At 44.4% G+C, this 21,057-nt stretch overlaps 1 protein-coding gene across 1 annotated transcript in view; it reads right to left on the bottom strand.

Annotated features, from left to right (window-relative positions):
• Positions 1–8,492: 8,492 nt before the first annotated feature.
• LOC133122916 (ras and Rab interactor 2-like) overlaps positions 8,493–21,057 on the bottom strand; it is a 60,103-nt gene continuing 47,538 nt past the window's right edge. Inside the window, 4 exon segments of the mRNA XM_061233192.1 lie at positions 8,493–8,831; positions 10,957–11,120; positions 13,512–13,643; positions 14,355–14,663. Of these exon segments, the coding sequence (XP_061089176.1) occupies positions 8,508–8,831; positions 10,957–11,120; positions 13,512–13,643; positions 14,355–14,663 (929 nt within the window). The 3' untranslated portion in view covers positions 8,493–8,507.

Here is a 21,057-nt window from a genome sequence, read left to right as displayed (position 1 = left end):
AACTTTTCTTGAGTTAATGTATTTGTTAACTACTAATTAATGTATGAGTTACAAAAATATTTATATATTAGCAAACCATAGGATTAATTTATAATAACCATTAACGAATGTTTTTATTCCAATATGAATTGGCATTTGCTCATGTAGTTGTTAAAATGAATTCTTGATGTAAAAAAATACATAAACAAAACTGTACAGATTGACTTCTCAGTAGTCAGTTAGTTAGTTAACAACTACATTAATTCATGCCAACTCATGAAACCATATTGTACAGTGTTACCGAATATTGTCCCATTCAGCTACTCCAGGAGAGTAGAAAATCACTGTGGGATATCAGAATGCATATTAGTAATTGGGTGGGTAGCAGAAACAAAACCAACCATTATTCCAATGAAAAATAACTATTAATTACAATTATATTTTGTTAACATAAACATTATAATTTAACTTTGGTTATTGGAGCAAATGCTGTGCCACGTAATTAGATTTAAGATATTATGACAGTTCAGTGTTTGTAGTACCGTCTGCACACAAGAAGTCTAGTTTAAAATAAGATCATAACTTTCGTGCCACGCCTTAGGAAACATGTGCTAAGTGTGAAATGTTTGCAGTTTCAAACACAGATGACTACCGCCAATGTAAATGTATACAGAACCTCATGTAGTTATATACTCAGTTAGCACTTTATTAGGTTTTTAGTAGACTTTTTAGGCCGAAGTCTTCTGCTGCTGTAGCCACTGAAGAGTTTTGAAGTGTTCTGTGTTCATAGATGCTCTTCTGCATGCCACTGTTGTAATGGTTATTTACGTTACTGTCACCTTGCGTTACTGTCACCAATCATTCCACAGTCAAAGTCACTTAGATCACATTTTTTCCCCATTCTGATGGTTGATGTGAACACATTAACTGAAGCTCCTGACCCATATCTGCATGATTTTAAGCATTGCACAGCTGTGTCACGATTGGTTGAGTAGATAATCGCATGAATAAGTCGGTGTACAGGTGTTCGTACTAAAGTGCTCAGTGAGTGTATATATATATATATATATATATATAACATAACTTGAATATATATGCATGTATGACTTAGCTAAACCAAGGTGAACGTTACATTAAAAAAAGTTTTGACATTTATTCCACTCCAATTATTACTTCATACAATTTATATGAGTTCTAAACTGTATAATCTACAATTTTCTGCAATAATTCACCAGTCACCTTCTACAGTCCATGATCTTTCCATTGCTTAAATGCTACTCCATGCAGACTGAAATACATAATTGCTCCACAAGATGGAAGTGTAGCGTAGATTTCTTTTTTGCTCAGTCCAACACTATCCAATCCTACCAGGAAGTTGTACCACACATACGATATTACGAAGAACATTTAGCAGTTTTAATGCATTTTAATGCTACAATTAAATTTACAACTGACCTCTGGTGTATGCATGCAAGAAAGATCTCAGGTGGACGCACGTTCTGCCAGAACCAGGTGCTGCTGAGGGGGTCAGATCCCATCCGGACCCCTTTTCACAGTGGTGTCTCTGGTCCATTTCTGGTTCTGGTTCAGGTTTCCACGCCGACTGTGTGTCCCTCTTACGTCTTTCGAGGCCGAGAGGTTCTGACTCATTCCCACCTGGCAGGCGAGGGTGACACTGACGACGGAAGACCGCACTCTCTCCTGCGATTGGTAGGGTTCCATTTTAATGTCAACCTTGAGAAAGGATGTCGCATTTGTCACGGCGCCCCACGACCAACTGCCATTTGTAACCCAGGCGTAGATAAACCATTGAAACAGCAGCCGTGTCATGTAATCTCCGGGATGAGAAAGTCTGTTGGCACTGCACTGATGACTAACCCACCCGTCTGGTCTCTGTGTACACTGCAGATGGCGAACCATTGTAAAAGATGATCAGTATGCAAACAGGACAAAGGTCTCTGAATCATCCGGGTTTTATTAGTCTCTGTAAATGTACTGGAAAGCTCCTGGATCAGGGTGTGAAATTTAATGGGACAAAATAAATAAGCCTGTGGAATTTATGATTTTTCATGCATCAGTTTTAATATTGGATTACAGTTGATGGATACAAAAATAGAAAAGACACCTGCACTGCACAGTGTTCAAAATGATGCTCTTTAAATGTCAGATTTTACCAAGCGTTTTTGTTTGACTTTCCATAAATGTGTACTTTTTTTCAGTCACGAGGAGTCATATTCTTTGGTAATGTCCAGCAGAGTTTAGCTCTCAAAGTGAATGGCCATCGACTTCTGCTTTATAGCCACAGAATTCCAAAAGGTCACATCCCTTTGTGCCGGACCAATAACTTCTCATAAAAGCCTTTGCAAAGCACATTGAGCAGACATTGTTCATGCATTGCTGTTCATTTAATTGGTCTCACAGCTCACATGTAGTCAAGTAGGGGTTTAGAGGGTTTTGGAACAACGATGGATCACACGTTAACGAAAAGTAAAATGTTGCATCTGACTCTTGAACTCCAATAGTTGTCCTGCTTATCTATAGTGTACCTGACCATCCTGTCCCTGCTTTTTTGGCACTTTTCTCTAATTTTCTCCCCATCGTTTTTGGGTATGACTACACGCAGTGAGCACTTTATTTATTAGGTATTTATTAGATTTATTTTTTTAGACTTATTAAGTCTTCTGCTGCTGTAGCCTATCCACTCAGAGGTTTGACAAATTGTGTGTTAAGAGAGGCACTTCTCTATACCACTATTGTAATGTGTGGTTATTTACGTCACTGTCACCTTCCTGTCAGTTTCAACCAGTCAGGCCCTTCTCCTCTGACCTATCTCATTAACAATGCGTTTCTGCCCACAGAACTGCTGCTCACTGGATGTTTCTTGTTTATCGCACCGTGAATATCCCAGGAGATCAGCAGTTTCTGAGAAACTCAAACCGCCTTGTCTGGCACCAACAATCATACCATGGTCAAAGTCACTTAGATCACATTTCTTAGATCCCCATTCTGACATTTGGTCTAAAAAACAGCGGGATCTCTTGACCACATTTCTGCCACATGGTTGGCTGATTAAATATTTGCATTCGCAAGCTGGTGTACAGATCAACCTAATAAAGTGATCACTGCCTGTAGATTCACCATCTAAGCAAGGGGAAGAACTTTTAAAGGAAGGTTAGCATGTCAGTACACTCTCAGAAATAATAGTACCAAAAGGAACCCTATGATTCCATAGAAGGACACTAAGTTAAGGATTCTGTGTCTTTAATACTTTCTATGACAGAGCATTCCATAAAGTACTAAACAGGGTAATTCTATGAAGAGGAGCTAAATAACTCAGAGTGCAGAGAAGTAGTGGCAGAAAAGCAGTGGTTAGTGGACTGATGCGTGTTTCTGTGATGAGATATTCCCAAATGAATCGCAATCTGAACGCCCAGGTACTCAACATTGAAAACACTCATTACATAAGCTTGCATTGTATAATTAATAGCCAGGAGCCCTTGTAGACGTTAGGACAGGCCAGAGGGTCAGTCAGTGTCAGAGTTCCGCTCAGACAAGGAAGGAAACAGCTTGGATGGCATAATCACCAACGGCATATAAATAACACACTTGCTTCCATACCTAGTCACGCAAGCACACTCACACACACTCGCACGCGCATGTACACACACGCAAGCAAGTGCACAAACAAACGCACTTCCTCCCACACTTGATTGGGAGATTTTTTTTATTTTTATTAACATTGTTAATTAAGTCAAACGTTGTTAAGGGAGGGTTCATAACTACCCCCAGATGAACTCCTATTTCAAGGGTGTAGACAGGAAGTTCCTGCAACCGTCCCAGGTCTCTCACACATCCACAGTCTGATCCAGTGATTGTTGTTGGGGTGCCACACCCCTCTGCCTTACATCAGTAACATCCAGACAAAACCATTAAATAGGGCCCTCTGATGCAGTGCACTCCTTAGCACTAGGGAACCAGGAAGCAATCTCTCATAATAGGCATTGTTGCACATAATTTAATAATTACTCTTGGCTGAAAATGGTGTGGTGGAATGGTTAGAGAACTGGCCTTCCCTGCTGTAAAGTCTAGCTATGCCCGCTCGACCAGCTTGATAACAAGGCTAGCTGGGTATGAGCTGGTCAACCAGTATGGCCAAACTTGTCACAAAACTGGTCTAGCTGGGCATGAGCTGATCAACCTGTTAGTGCTGGTAACTTGTCTGTTTCAAAAACATATCTTGAGCTTAACTGTCTGAACTGGTCAACCAGTCTTGATTCTAGGCTTCTATTATTGCCTTTGGATTCTGTTATTAAAGTTGAGAGTCAAGGAAGCCATTATGGGGCTGAGAAATCAGAACATCCCAGCATGCATAGGGTGGGTGATGTATACCTGAGGCCCCTGTAGCTTTGAAACAGGGGTGATTTTTGGCGCATGTTTGACAGGACCTTCAGCAGCATCTTGACTTGCTGATTTTCCACAGGAAACTGTGTGTGAGGTGGTATATTTGCTCATGCAGTGTTGAGACAGGTGATGGAAGTGGAAAACGCCAAGTAAGAGCTGACGGGAGTTTCTCGAGACAGAGTAGCTGTCATATTTGTCCTGCAGAATTCCACTTTTCCATGACACAGTCAGATGAGGAATTATTGGCACCCTTGATAAATACGCACAAATGTTGCAAACTGAAAAATAAGCGATTGATTATTGAAGATTATTTTCCATGAACATGATAAACATTATTGTGTAAAGCAGTGTGCTTTATGAATGACTAAATGGAATCAACCAAAGTTAAATAAAAACTAATATTTCCCCAGAAACATCATTATTCACTATTATCGTTTAATACCTTGTGCAACCACCCCTTTAAATCTGGAGACTGAGATGACCATGTTTGAACGTTGGTATTGTTCCGCTGGAAAATCCACCTCAGACCAAATCTCAGCCTCACAGAGGCAACAACAATTTTCTGCCAAAATGTCCCTGGTACTTTCTTGAATTGATTGTGCCATTGATCTTAAATAGTGCCCCTGGACCACTGGCAGAAAGCATCCCCGAGACATCACTGACCCACCTCCAGAATTGACAGCAGGTATGATGTGCTTCTTCTCTCTTCCAGTCATAATTCTAATGACGGCTGACAAATATTTGACATTTGCAAGCACTTTTTCCAAAGGTTATCTTTCACTTTTAGTCTAATGTTAGGAAAAGACATAACTCTTCCTGTTGATTAGAAGTTCAGTCGGAGGTTAACAAGAAAAACCGATAACATTCTGAATGACAATCATAGTCCTAAAAATAACAAGACTTTTGCCCACACTCAATGGATTGCTCAATGCTTACAACACACATGCACACGCGCACTCTCTCAATGGATCACTCAATACTCGATGCTGAAGGGAGTCAGTGTTGTTAAGTGTGTCTTCACTGAGGAGATATGCTCTGATTCACTTTATTCGGATGCCTTAGCCAAAATCTCCACTTAAGCAAAGCACACTAAAACAAATACCGAATATCACAAAGAACAAGATCATATAGAGGGAAACTTTTTTTTTTCTTCTACCAAGATTCAGCAAGTTGTCATAAACCAGCTAGTCAAGATGTTAGATACATCGCCACAATTTATTGTGTGCAAAATGAAATCATTGATGGATACATAAGGACACAGGCTTTTAGGAGACAATCTATGTAATAAAACAAGTACATGGCTTGTGATTTTGGAAAGACAAATCAAAGCAAGCTTAATGCTCAGGTGTACAAAGAAAAGAATTACAAAGCGATCTGTGAAAATCCCTGCACAGACTACGTATAAATACATTTTACACATATCATTTCATCTTATTAAAATGACAGTTACATACAGTACTAAAAAATACAAATAATGCATTTGAAATGTTGACATATGTTTTATGCTTATATCAAAAACTTAACAAGTGCCTCAACACTGCAGAAAAAAAACTTACAGAAGGCAACCTTAACAAGTACTTTAGTCTTAAATTCAGACTTTAAACTTTTTTTATTTTCATTTTTTGCTAAATAAGATGAATAGATAGCCAATGAGGTAACACTCATTTCAGGATTTGCTAATGGGGTAAGATAGTTTCAATTGACAAGCAAATAGTAACTTAAAACAAGATAATATTTTCAATTGGTGAAAAAAAGAAGATTTTAAGTCTCATTAGAAGACTAAAACACTTGTTAAGAGAGACTCTTTTTTGTTGCAGTGAACACATGTAAAACAAACATAAGGGTAGTGTTCCTCATTGTGTCTCTCAGTGCCTTTCCCTCTGTCTCTCGTTCAGTCGTTCACCTCAAAAAGCACTTCCATTTGCGTTCCTCTCTGTCACAGTCAGCAAGCTTTCAATGAACTCACATACACTTAACCAGTGCCTACAGCTGAAATATAGATTCGGCTTTATTGTAGTGTTCTATAGAGCAATGTCAGACTTAATAATATATTGCTATAAAATGAAGTTCATACGTGTCTGACCCTGCTATACAATTGAACTGCTATCTACGTTAGCATCCCTACACTGCTCATCCAAGACATTCTACCTACATGTAGAACTTCAAACAGGAAGTGGACGTCAGTTCTATAATGCTTGTGGCAGACAAAACAGTTGAGCAACTTCAGTAGCTACATTGTCGTTACAGTTTGTAACAAGCCTACGATTGCGTTTTAAATACTCTGCTGAATACTGCACTTCACTGGTTGAAAATTCCCTTCTCTTCCAACAGATACTTGACGGAACCTTCTGGCACTTGTCGCGCCTGCAACGCTGTGATGGAACTCCGGAACCTTTCGAAAGTTCCATCACAGGGCCCAGAGCTACAGGCAAAATACAGAGAGAGACTACATACAAATGTACTGCAAAAACCATAGATATAAAATTACTAGATTGGTCATATCAATTTCCTCATTGACAAAAAATTTGTTTTGATTTTGGAAAAAGAAAAAGATTTTATGGCCTCTTGGACGTTTCTAGTATTTCTATATCTAAGTGTAAAAGATCCTGATGCTAACACCATTTTGGATAATTCATGTGTCCCATGTCCACTCTAAGACCAGCAAAAAAGTGGATCATACAGAAACTAGGTCCGCCTGTTAAAAAGGCACTTGTGTTTTGTCAGTAGTTTAATTTAATCCATGGCTTTGATTGGCCCTCTTATCCCGGAGTAATGTTTTTGGCATGACCCTTTGCTTCCATATGAATACACAAGGACAGATCAAAATAGTGACTTTTCACTTCAATAATAAATCCTACACTGCAAAAGCCAAAGTCTGTCTCAACGAGTATTTCAGTCTTACATTTAGTCTCAAAATCTTAATAATAATAATAATAATAATATTGCCAATGAGATTTTACAGTTTTACTCATTTCAAGATTTGCCAACGGACTAAGAAACTTTAACTTTAACAAGCAAATGGTAACAAAGCTAATATAGATAGATAGATTTTTTTAGACTAAAACACTTGTTAAGACAGGCCTTTCTGCAGTGCAAGCACTTAACTCTGGGATTGAGTTTCTGTCACACAGCAAGGACTTTCTGAGTCATGACCAGCAGTGCCTGGCACCTTAGGGGGATTTCCAAACAAGGAATTTATAGAAATATTGAACTTATTCATATATAAAAAATGACTTTACACCATCAACAATACGCAGTTAGCCAGCAACTGCAACACAAGAAATATTATTTTTAAATCGGGTAGATAAAAATATTTACTGTTTATATGTACAGCACATATATTTGATGCGTCTGTGAGCGTGTGGGAGTGTATAGAGGGCAAGACGAGGTGGGTCTGATCAGCCCTAACAGACACAGATCAGAGGGCAGGCCTGACTCCCATCATGCTCCTTGATCTGTCCTCTTTAGGGAACATCCTGGTATTCCTGCTTGTGAGGTCAGCAGTCGTTTAACAGTTCAGTCGTCTGGGAAACAGGAGGCAGAGTAAATGAGGACAGTCCAAGAAGGGCAGAACCCCTTCGCCACACACACGCACATACACACGCACATGCACAAATGCACACGCGAACGCAAACAGGAATGCACGCACACACAGACACACACACACAGACACACGTGCATGCACACATACATACACACATACACACACACACACACACACACACACACACACGCACGCACGCACGCACGCACGCACACACACTATATTTATCAGTCGTATTCAAAGTGTGGCATAAAGTGTCCAAGCTCAACTCCTCCTACATCAAAATCCTGTGCAATATCCAATGTGTCAAAAATAAAGACACACAACCTAAAAAAAAAATCAGGGGAGGCAGCCCTCACGCACTTCCTTCCTCCTCCTTATCATCTTGACAACTGATGTATATTTTCCGTTGGGATGGCGGCTCCCAGAATAAAAACATGGTAAAAAAACGAGCGTAACGGAAGGAGCGAGTCGGCCTGGCGCGGTTCTGTGAGCACAGAGGACGGGACCAGCCCCAAAGTGTGTGCCCCCCCTGCCCCCCCCCCCCCAAGGCCCCGCTTTAGGGCTCTAAGCGTTCTGCGCGTCAGTTGGGAAGGAGGTTGCCGTTCTGCTGGTCGGCGGTCGTGTTCAGGTTGAGGTTGGCGACCCTGCGGTAGACGAAGTGGAAGGGCTGGGAGTGCGGTCGGCTGTGGATCTCGGCTTTGATCTTCTGCGGGTGCGTGTCGGGGGCCAGCTGCTGGCTCGTCCCCTCCGTCAGGAGGAACAGGGCGTGGTTCTCCGGGTCGGCCACCTTGAACTTGTGGGCACAGGTCAGACACACCTCCTCCGTGGTGGAGTAGGGCTGCACCAGCAGGGTCTTAGCTGTGCAGCCACTGTCCACCTCCTGTAGAGCCACGCGCAGGTAGTTCTGCTCACACACACACACACACGCGCGCGCACACACACACGCGCACGCATACCCACACAAACACACATGCAGACACACACATGCCATGCACATGCACACACACACACACACACAGAAGAAGAGGAAGGCTTTGTTGAGTGTCACATCTAAACACACAAACACTTTCACATCAAGGCTTCCTTGTCATCATTAGGTGTTATATTATCTTTCATCACATACAGTCAGGTCCATAAATATTGGGACATCGACACAATTCCCCTCTTTTTGGCTCTATACACCACCGCAATGGATTTGCAATGAAACGATCAAGATATGCTTTAACTGCAGACTTTCAGCTTTAATTTGAGGGTATTTACATCCAAATCAGGTGAACGGTGTAGGAATTACAACAGTTTCTATATGGGCCTCCCACTTTTTAAGGGACCAAAAGTAATGGGACAAACTAACAATCATAAATCAAACTTTCACTTTTTAATACTTGGTTGCAAATCCTTTGCAGTCAATTACAGCCTGAAGTCATAGACAGAGACATGAACGCATAGACATCACCAGACGCTGGGTTTCATCCCTGGTGATGCTCTGCCAGGCCTCTACTGCAACTGTCTTCAGTTCCTGCTTGTTCTTGGGGCATTTTCCCTTCAGTTTTGTCTTCAGCAAGTGAAATGCATGTTCAATCGGATTCAGGTCAGGTGATTGACTTGGCCATTGCATAACATTCCACTTCTTTGCCTTAAAAAACTCTTTGGTTGCTTTCGCAGTATGCTTCGGGTCATTGTCCATCTGCACTGTGAAGCGCCGTCCAATGAGTTCTGAAGCATTTGGCTGAATATGAGCAGATAATATTGCCCAAAACACTTCAGAATTCATCCTGCTGCTTTTGTCAGCAGTCACATCATCAATAAATACAAGGGAACCAGTTCCATTGGCAGCCATACATGCCCACGCCATGACACTACCACCACCATGCTTCACTGATGAGGTGGTATGTTTTGGATCATGAGCAGTTCCTTTCCTTCTCCATACTCTTCTCTTCCCATCATTCTGGTACAAGTTCATCTTTGTCTCATCTGTCCATAGGATGTTGTTCCAGAACTGTAAAGGCTTTTTTAGATGTTGTTTGGCAAACTCTAATCTGGTCCTCCTGTTTTTGAGGCTCACCAATGGTTTACATCTTGTGGTGAACCCTCTGTATTCACTCTGGTGAAGTCTTCTCTTGATTGTTGACTTTGACACACATACACCTACCTCCTGGAGAGTGTTCTTGATCTGGCCAACTGTTGTGAAGGGGTTTTTCTTCACCAGGGAAAGAATTCTTCTGTCATCCACCACAGTTGTTTTCTGGGTCTTTTGGTGTTGCTGAGCTCACCGGTGCGTTCTTTCTTTTTAAGAATATTCCAAACAGTTGATTTTGCCACACCTAATGTTTTTGCCATCTCTCTGATGGGTTTGTTTTGAGCAAACAACAACATTTTTCAGCCTAATGATGGCTTGCTTCACTGATAGTGGCAGCTCTTCGGATCTCATATTGAGAGTTGACAGCAACAGATTCCAAATGCAAATCGCACACTTGAAATGAACTCTAGACCTTTTATCTGCTCCTTGTAAATGAGATAAAGTGGGAATAACACACACCTGGCCATAGAACAGCTGAGCAGCCAATTGTCCCATTACTTTTGGTCCCTTAAAAAGTGGGAGGCACATATAGAAACTGTTGTAATTCCTACACCGTGCACCTGATTTGGATGTAAATACCCTCAAATAAAAGCTGAAAGTCTGCAGTTAAAGCATATCTTGTTAGTTTCATTTCAAATCCATTGTGGTGGTGTATAGAGCCAAAAAGAGGGGAATTGTGTCGATGTCCCAATATTTATGGACCTGACTGTATTCCCTTGCATTGCATCCGGACACTGTATGCTAATCTGATAATATTAGCTCCTCTCTAATTTTGTTCCAAGTTTAGTCTTATTCTGTGCGACCAAAATAGCTAACATAACGAATAATATTAATAAGAGTCTTTGAGGTGAAGTGCCACGTCAGGTTAGCATTACGCAAACTGAACTACCCAAGCACCCGAACTACTCGGACTCAGCGCTGTGACCCGGGGAGGACGTGACCCTGCCGGTACCTGGAAGTCGTCGACCGAGGGGATGTTTCGCTGCGCGGTGCGTCGCCGGTGCCACTGGTGCAGCGTGTTCCTGGCCTCCGAGCTCAGCACGCGGGCGGCCTGCTCCTCCTGGAAGTTCTTTATCAGCGACATGGCACCGTACGCGCTCGTCAGGTAGTACCCACCTGGAGGGAGGGGGAGAGCACACGCTTAAACCAGAGACCTTTCTCAAAGTACCGCCCAGAGACCTTCTCAAAGAACTGCCCAGAGACCTTCTCAAAGAACTGGTACAGAGACCTTCTCAAATAACTGCCCAGAGACCTTCTCAAAGTACTGCCCAGAGACCTTCTCAAAGCACTGCCCAGGGACCTTCTCAAAGTACTGCCCAGAGACCTTCTCAAAGTACTGCCCAGAGACCTTCTCAAAGCACTGCCCAGGGACCTTCTCAAAGTACTGGTACAGCGACCTTCTCAAAGTACCGCCCAGAGACCTTCTCAAAGAACTGCCCAGAGACCTTCTCAAAGAACTGCCCAGAGACCTTCTCAAAGTACTGCCCAGAGACCTTCTCAAAGTACTGCCCAGAGACCTTCTCAAAGTACTGCCCAGAGACCTCCTCAAAGAACTGCCCAGAGACCTTCTCAAAGAACTGCCCAGAGACCTTCTCAAAGAACTGCCCAGAGACCTTCTCAAAGAACTGGTACAGAGACCGTCTCAAAGAACTGCCCAGAGACCTTCTCAAAGTACTGCCCAGAGACCTTCTCAAAGAACTGCCCAGAGACCTTCTCAAAGTACTGCCCAGAGACCTTCTCAAAGTACTGTCCAGAGACCTTCTCAAAGTACCGCCCAGAGACCTTCTCAAAGAACTGCCCAGAGACCTTCTCAAAGAACTGCCCAGAGACTTTCTCAAAGTACTGCCCAGAGACCTTCTCAAAGTACTGCACAGAGACCTTCACAAAGAACTGCCTAGAGACCTTCTCAAAGTATCGCCCAGAGACCTTCTCAAAGTATCGCCCAGAGACCTTCTCAAAGAACTGCCCAGAGACCTTCTCAAAGTATCGCCCAGAGACCTTCTCAAAGTACTGCCCAGAGACCTTCTCAAAGTATTACCCAGAGACCTTCTCAACGTACTGCCCAGAGACCTTCTCAAAGTACTGCCCAGAGACCTTCTCAAAGAACTGCCCAGAGACCTTCTCAAAGAACTGCTCAGAGACCTTCTCAAAGAACTGCCCAGAGACCTTCTCAAAGAACTGCCCAGAGACCTTCTCAAAGTATCGCCCAGAGACCTTCTCAAAGTACTGCCCAGAGACCTTCTCAAAGTACTGCCCAGAGACCTTCTCAAAGTACTGCACAGAGACCTTCACAAAGAACTGGTACAGAGATAATCTCAAATTGCTGGTACAGAGAACTTCTCAAAGTACAGCCTAGAGACCTCTACGTACTGGTACATAGACTATCTCAGTGTACCTGTACAGAGACCTTCTCAATGTATTGGCAAGAGACCTAGCCATTGTACTGGCTTCAAGGGATAACTGGGCCTGTTCCTTTTATATGTTGCATAAGCATGGCAAGTCTAAGTATGGCTCAGGGTGTCTGAGGGTATTTGAGTGTGTGTGTGTGTGTGTGTGTGTGTGTGTGTGTGTGTGTGTGTGTGTGTGTGGGGTGGGTGTGCCGGTGTACGTGTCGGTGTGTTCAGCACCACTTCCCCTTTGGAATACCGGCCAGTTTCTGTAGAACCTCTCAGGCACCACTAACATCCTGGTGACCCCCTGTGACCCTGAAGACAGGAAATCTGCGGGATCATGGGAAGGCCCCTCCATAAGGACAATGGCAAGCTCTCTGTTATTTGATAATATTCCAATCAAATTAAATTGATCCGGTTTCCTTGTGGAACAAACCGGCTATTTCCTCGACTGGCCTCCAGCTTGGCTGCAAATCGGAGGGATTTCGGCGTTAATAACGGGGTCTGCAGCCCTCAGTAGCACATAATGAAGTGAAGGCAAAGAAAGGGGGGTACCACAGTGTAAAAACGGGTTAAACTGGCCTTTTTCTGATGTGCACCCAGTGATTGTTTTTTTTTTTTGTAATAAAATCTTATTACTGAAATGAAGAGGTATTTTCCTTGTAGTGAGGTCACTCAGAGATAAGAGGCCTATTTGCTGATAGCTGTGATTAACGGCACAGTATGACATCACCGAGCTGGGAAGCACCATGGTGCATACACAAGATTGGGTGGAGAGTGAGGGAGGAAGAGAGGAAGAGAGAGAGAGATAGGGAGAGAAAACGAGTGAGGGGAAGAGAGAGGAATGCAGATATTCAGAGACGGGTGGAAAGAGAGAGGGGGGAGAAGGATGAGAGGGAGATGGAGAGAAAAGAAGTGAAGGGTGTAGAGAGGGAGGGATATATTAAGAGAGAGATGGAGAGAGGGGGGGAGGTGGGAAGGAGAGAGAGATGGAGTGAGAGGGAGACAAAGATAGAGATGGAGATAAAGGTGGAGGGATAGAGATAGAGGGATGGTGATAAGGGTAAAGAAAGGGAGGGAGGGAGAGAGAGGGATAGTGGGAGAGGGAGAGACTCACCTTCTCCGTGCAGCAGAGACGGGTCGAGCAGCTCCATCATGTACTGTATCTCAGCGTCCAGCTGGGGCATGTCGCACTGCGCCAGGACATAGGTAAGCATCGGCAGGAAGTCATCCGCCCCGTACATCCTCCCTGTCACATGCGCACACGCACACACACACGCACACAAAGAGAGAGAGAGGGAGAACTGCGTCAAATGTGTGTTTTCCTTTGGACTTGTAGAGCTCATGGATGTTCTGGCTTTTCCATGACCTGGTCTCTGGAGGCGAGAGGTACTTTTAATCCAAATACCAAGATCCTCTTTCATACTGAGGACAGGATGGACAGGAAGCCCCACACATCCTCACCGGAGCGAGAGCGGAAACCAGGCTTCTGCGTTCCGTCTTTGTGCCTGTGTGTTTGTTTACATTTGTAGGCGTTTCCAGGAATTTCCAACGGTACACATTGACGTACACCAGACACGCCCTCTCAATCACAACATATCACCGTAGCTCTTTGTCATGCCTTCTAATCATGTCTCACTTCTAGTTATTTAAAGTGGTATGAAATGAGTCAATCGGAGAGGAGTCAATTTGACGTCAAATTAGCGGGGGGGGGGGGGGGGGGGGGGCATCAAATGAGGATGTTCAGCACTGCGTGGAAAGGACAATCTATAGTAGGGGAACGGAATGGAACGGATACTGTACGTCACATACGCCCACTGGTAAACGATGATGTCAAATCTAAATTCAAAGGGTTTTTCCAGGAAGTGTTAATGTTACGGGGCTGCTCTAACTCCCATTTCAGCTCATCTCTGCACAGCCTCGGCCCCCCTCGACCCCGTGCCCCGGAGCGCCGAGGTACCTGAGTTGTCCTCCATGATGGTGTAGATGAGCTTGCACACGCGCAGCAGCAGAGACACCTTCTTCTCGGGCGAGTACATCTTGCGCATGTTGTGGAACTTGTGGCGGATCTTCTCGATGGCGACGGGGTCGGGGGGCAGGGCCCCGTCCACGCCCAGCTCCTGGGGCCGCTTGGCCTTGGCCAGGGCCAGGTTCTCCCTCAGCTGCTGCCACGCCCCGCTGCTCACCTGGAAGTCCTGCAGGGCGGCGTCCACCACGCCCTTCAGGGGCTTCAGCACGCACTTGTGCATGGCCTTCTCCAGGACCTGGTCTGTGGAGAGAGGGAGAGGAACGTTAAGTCTTACTCTGTCTTCATAACAGACAGGCTGAAGACCACCCTTCTCCAGGACCTGGTCTGTGGAGAGAGGGAGAGGAACGTTAAGTCTTACTCTGTCTTCATAACAGACAGGCTGAAGACCACCCTTCTCCAGGACCTGGTCTGGGGAGAGAGGGAGAGGAACGTTAGTCTTACTCTGTCTTTATAACAGACAGGCTGAAGACCACCCTTCTCCAGGACCTGGTCTGGGGAGGCAGGGAGGGAGGGAGCGAGAGGAACATTAGTCTTACTCTTACTTTGGGTTGGAACCCAAAATATCACATGGTGGGTCCTGGAATTAATCTGTAGTCCACCAGGCCATGCTAGTACGTGTAGGCTAATGGAAGGGTACAATCACAAGAAGGAAGGACAATTTTATCCAGAATATTAGTTAAAATACATGTTCTTGTATTTGCAATAATTTCCAGAAAACCTACAGGCGTGGCACAGGGTTTTCAAATATTCTGCTAATTATTTGAACCCTGGCCCGCTGGACACTCCATATGCATGGGCTCCCTTCCAAAAACACTTTCTGAATTCCAGCCCGTTTCTGTATGGACAGGGCCCGTTCCCAATAGGAATTCAGAATTCAGGACATCATCGGAGCATTTAAGGACACTCATACATTGTCTCCTTTCCAAAAATATAATTTCTGGCTAGCCTATTTAGGCCAACGTGTTTAGTAACGTAGTTAGTACAGGGCACTGGGCCCATTCCCAATAGGAATTCAACAGGGCTCTAACCAGTGCATGCTTTACCGAAAGAATCATCGGTCTAAAATCCAAAACTCATCGAGTAACCGAAAACAGCTACAGCGCCATTCTCTCTTCCTCCCTAAATTTGACCAAATTCATGAGGAAACGCCCGTTTTGAGGGCTGCCAAGTGAAACTCATAGCGCGGGCAGGAACTACTGATGGTTCACACTGAATGTTTTGTAAAATTACCCTAGCAACAGTTGTTAAAAAGCTGTTTATAATCTCCGCGATGTGAGTGTGCTGCTCGTTAGAAGCGTGTGCGGAATGCAGAAGCCTCCACGGCGGTGTATAGCCGCATATAAAATCATAAAACGCAATAAGCTTTACGCACATACCACACAAACGTGACAGACCAGAGTGCAGTACACAGTGTGGAGTAAAGCGCTTCTGCAGAGCATCAACATTTTTATTTCTCCTCTATTTAACCAGGGTGGACACATTTGAGATGTGAAACCTGGAGCGCACATATCTGCGGACGGGAGAGGGAATGTGGAGTACCAGGAGGAAATCCACACAAACACGAGAACATACAAATCATCTCCACACAGAGAGGCCCGGGCTGGTAGGGGCCCCGAACCTGGAACCTCCTTGTTGAGGGGCACCAGAGCTAACCTACTGCACCATGGTGAGTCACACCTGGCTCACCAAGCAGCCAAATCTCTCTTGACTGCGAAATGAAAACAATGAGAAGCCTGTTTACAATGAGGGTCACACACACATCGCTCTCTCCCTCCCTCTCTCTTCTATCCAGCGATCGCACACATCCCATATTTCTGTGCACTCTACTCTGCTGGATCTGAACTCTGCACACACAGATACGTCACATTACTGTTCGTTTGAGGGCAAAAATAACTAACCTTTACCCAGCACCCACCCAGTTTAGCAAAGCATTGCAGACAGATATAAGCAGTGACACTGTGATCTATTTGCTCATATCTTTAGATCGTCAAGATATCATCTCTGTACTGCTGAGATCATGAGTACCATTTGACCTCTACGTAAACACGGTTCATTTGCACTGAAGGTCTATTTGTCACGTTGAAGGTTTATCATTAATGCAATAAAATTAGTCAAGTTTTCCTGGAAGGGGTCTAACCACCGCAGTAACAAATACCCAGCAGAATATAGTTAAATATTAACAAATACCTCCGTAGCCTCTGGCCCACAGCCTCGTGGCTTTCCCCTACATAACTCTGACGGATGTTGCCCTGGCTTGAAGTTAGGCATCTTATATCATGACTGCATGAACAGGTGTGTACTGAACAGGGTTACCAAGTCAGCCTAATTCACTGATACCAGACCGGGTATGAAATACAATACAAATGCCCTCTGTATTGGAAGGGTAATTTTTTTAATTGATTCTTAATTGACAATGTGTTTTAACATAAAGACAACCACATGATTAAAAATAACCTTTTATCTTTATCTATGCTGAATTAAGTGCTTAGGAAATATGCTCTAAGAATCTTCCTCTGTCTCTGTCTCTCTCTCTAACAGACGGACAGCCTGTGAGGTGAAGGTCTCTGCTTCTCCTAGAAGGGGGTAGCTAGCACATTCCGGTCTAACAGCAAGGTCAACAAGTCATTATCTGGAGACTAAATAATAATAATCCTTGGTCGTCAGCATCATGTCTTCCTTGTTTTTGTCTCCGCCCGTCTGGAAAAGCGTGGATAGGAGTCTTACTATGTCCTGATTCAAATCAGAGAGCCGGTAAGCTCTCTCACTTTCTGTTATTCCTTTGCAAATAAATACGAAAGTTAAACAGAATTATATTGTTGGCCCAATACAAAAAGGAATTATGAGTGTCTGATTCATAACAGGGATTTCAAATTAATGAACAAAATGGCAAATTAAAGGCATAGCTTTCAAAACTGTGGTCAGAGTGTATATCGAATACAAAATTGACTTTGAATGTATTTATGCACAACTACAATCACCAAAGTCTATTCGCAGCTCACACATGCATTACTTCCTCACTGAGGCACACAGGAAGTCGACGCAAGGTGTCCAGATAATCGCTTTTTCTCCTTCTGTTTTGTTTTGTTTTCTTGCTGAAGTGAAGTAACTCAGTCCATCACATGTCTGCTGTGCTGATTTCAGCAGTCTCTGTGCAGAGCTGACTGGGCCTTACTGAGCCGTGATTGGTTAGCCACAGTCGGCTAGTCTGTCCCGATTCCCCTTTTAATCCTCCTTCCATCGACGCACAGTGCAATAAAACCCACCCCTTCACTAACACACAGATATATGACCGGCAACATGACCATAACACAATACGATACGGAGCTGTGATACGTATATTGCCCAACGATTTCACCTTCTGCGCAAGTCAACGCATGACTTACAACTGACATGCTGCAGCACTGCACTGCTTCCAGTAGCTTATAGATGTGACAAGTTGTCAGTAAACAAGTGAAATGAGTCGTCATGAGTCGTTTCCACAGAAATGGGATTAACCTGGTCTCCCACACGCGCGCGCACACACACACACACACATTACCTGAATAAAACAATTCCTTGAACAGCACAAGGACTTCTGAGGAAAAAAAACAAAAAACAAGAGGGAGTGGGAGCAGAACAACCAGAAAAACACACGCAAGTCTTGACATATCTGGGTCTTCCAGCGGGGGAAAAGGATGATGAAATCGAGCCTGGTTTTAATGGAAAGGTCCCGGAGGTGCGTGTTTGTAAAGAGAAAGCACAATAACATGTCCCCCCCCCACCCCCCCGCCCCCCCACGCGAGGATCCAGGCCGGCTTTCGTGGGAGTGCAGCCAGCGTGCTTTCTGAGGCCTTTCCAGGAATCCCATACGGGGGGGGGGGACGCTCATAAGTTTCCACTTCAGCCGGGGCTCAGAGACGAAACCGGGCGGGGTTCAAAGTAACGGCTTCTTCCCTTCCAAACGCCGCGTGTATTTATACATTCCTCACTGGACGCAGAGACTCAGAGGGGCGGGGTCAGGCAAGGTTAGACATAAAAAAAAGGCATTGTTTCTCGGAGAACAGCACATAAACACTGTCCCTCGAAGCCACCGGGATGTCCACAAACACGGCAGTTTAAATAAACATCCCCCACAAAATGGCTACCCTCCTGTCTTTATCGAGGGGAGACCTGTGCCCTTGTTTGTTCATGGGCAATCATTTGTTACTCAGGACTGGTCTTATCATGAACCACTTCAGTGCCACAGTAACCGCGTGACCGTGGTTTACGGAGTGCAGCACAAGGCTTCACAGAGACTGCCCCTCCCCTCCCCGTTACCACCACCACACTTAAGCCATTCAGGTGCAGGATCACACGTGTGTGATTAGAATGTTCCTTACTGAGCATTCTAATGGTGACGTCACAATCACTACTGGTAACTGAAAGCAACACAGTTCTAGAACACTGATGTAGAATTTTAGAACTCTATAGAAGTCTTTCAAAAAACCCTGTTCCACGGGTTAATCTGTTGGGAATGATGACTGATAACCATGGATTTGGGACAGTGATGAGTACAGCAAGGGCTACAGGACTCCCTTACATTTTCTGGGCAGCACAGATATCGAGATTGGAGAGGACTTGAAGGTACTTCCTCCTTTTCACATGAAAGAATGATTTCATTTCCTCTTCCCTGACCACAGTTCAGCAGGAAATGGATGGCAAACGTCAATGAGACGCAAGCAATGGAACAAAACTGCTCCCAGTGCAGATTCTTCTTCAGTGTTAAGCCTTTCCTCAAGGTTTTTGTTCAAACCAGACATATACAGAGGCTTATCTGACATTTACTTTTGCAAACAAACAGCTCACTGGTCACAGAGGAACCTTACACAGCACAAACCATCTGACGCTTGACATGTCCTTGATGAACGTAACTTACATGACATAAAATTGCAAAAAGGGCTAAAATCTAAGGTTACATTTGAAGAACCAACCACCCTCTTCACTGAAAATTACCTCATAAACCCGGCTAGATATGCAGTCAGAACCCCATAATCAACCTGAGCCATCAGCCAGACATTTGCCTGATTTACCCTTTTCTCCCGTCTCCCCCTCTCCCTTTCTCCCTTTCTCTCTCGTGCTCAGCCTCCTTTTATCCGTGAACTCGGTCACCGCTCAGGACACAGATTTGCTGACGGTCACACTTTGCCTTCTGTGTGCCCTCCCAGTCTAAACTCTCAGCCTCGGCACCTAAAATGACCCCCCGTTTGAGTCTGCTCCACTCCAGACAGCTCATGCGATCTTGGCCCGCTCTGCCTTAACCCTTTAACGCACACGATCACAAATGCGTCATTGGAATTAGAATGCTCTTAACTTGAACTAGCGTTCTAACGCTGATGCAACAATCACCACCGGTAATTGAAAGCAACGGAGTTCTGGAACACTGAATTGGAATTTTGAACAACACAAACATTCCAAAGGACCTGCTCTTCAAAGGGTTAAGCAGCCTGGGAGCCGGCCTCTCCCCTCGGCTGCCCTCAGACAGCGAGGACCCAGTGTGTGCCTGGCCCCTCGAGTTCCCCGTTGCACACTGCACGACCGCACGGACAATGACAGAAAGACGGTCTGGACTGTACCAATCGGACGTTACCGCACAATAGCGACCTTCTTTCCGCAACTGAAAACACACCGGCCAGATGGCCAAACTCGGCATAAAGGAGTTCATTCTCTTCTTTCATTATATTTTTTCGCCATTCCACCCACGCGAGGAGAAATTAACATCAGCAATTATCCAGCCTGACGCCAGGGACCTACAGCACAGAAAACCTTTAGAGTACGCTTTTATACGCAGTTTGTTTTATGAAAGCAGGACAATGGTGTGTGACTCCTCAACAGAGCCCTGCTGTTGTACTAGTTGTATTAGTATCCCAGAACATGCACCCGAATTGCACCAACACATATCCACTGCGACTGTATGAAAAACTGCAAAGTCAAAAGTTTACTTGTGAGAGAATGAGAAATCTCTTCAATGTCTGGCACGGGTAAACCGCATTACATTACATTATTGGCATTTGGCAGACGCTCTTATCCAGAGCGACGTACAGTCGATTAGACTAAGCAGGAGACAATCCTCCCCTGGAGCAATGCAGGGTTAAGGGCCTTGCTCAAGGGCCCAACGGCTGTGCGTATCTTATTGCGGCTACACTGGGATTCGAACCCCCTACCTTGCCTGTCCCAGTCATTTACATTAACCACTACGCTACAGGCCACATTAATTTTTACACCGCTACTTCCATCAATAACTTCAACCACACGGTGTGGGAGAGGGAGGAATCTGGACTCACGATGACCAGAAGTGAAATAGCTATGAATAGCGCTAATGAAAAGAAGCGGCTTTGACCGAACACTCGGCTGACACACGAAGATAAACAGAAAAACGTGCATTCAAATAACGACCCTTATCGACACGCTCGATGGACTAACCACATTCTACACTTGAGGCATTTAGCACACATTCTTATCCAGAGAGACTTCAACATTTTGCTCTCTTTTTACAAGAACTGGCTGATGCAATTCAGGTTAGGCATCTTTGTCAAGGGTACAATGGCCGTGACTTGATAAACATTGTAAAAAGTGAGTCTTAACAAACAAGTGTTTTGTAAGAAGACTTAAGTTTGTT

The sequence above is a fragment of the Conger conger genome, chromosome 2 (assembly GCF_963514075.1).
Source record: "Conger conger chromosome 2, fConCon1.1, whole genome shotgun sequence".
Classification (NCBI taxonomy): domain Eukaryota; kingdom Metazoa; phylum Chordata; class Actinopteri; order Anguilliformes; family Congridae; genus Conger; species Conger conger.
This window is presented reverse-complemented; position numbering and strand designations above follow the sequence as displayed.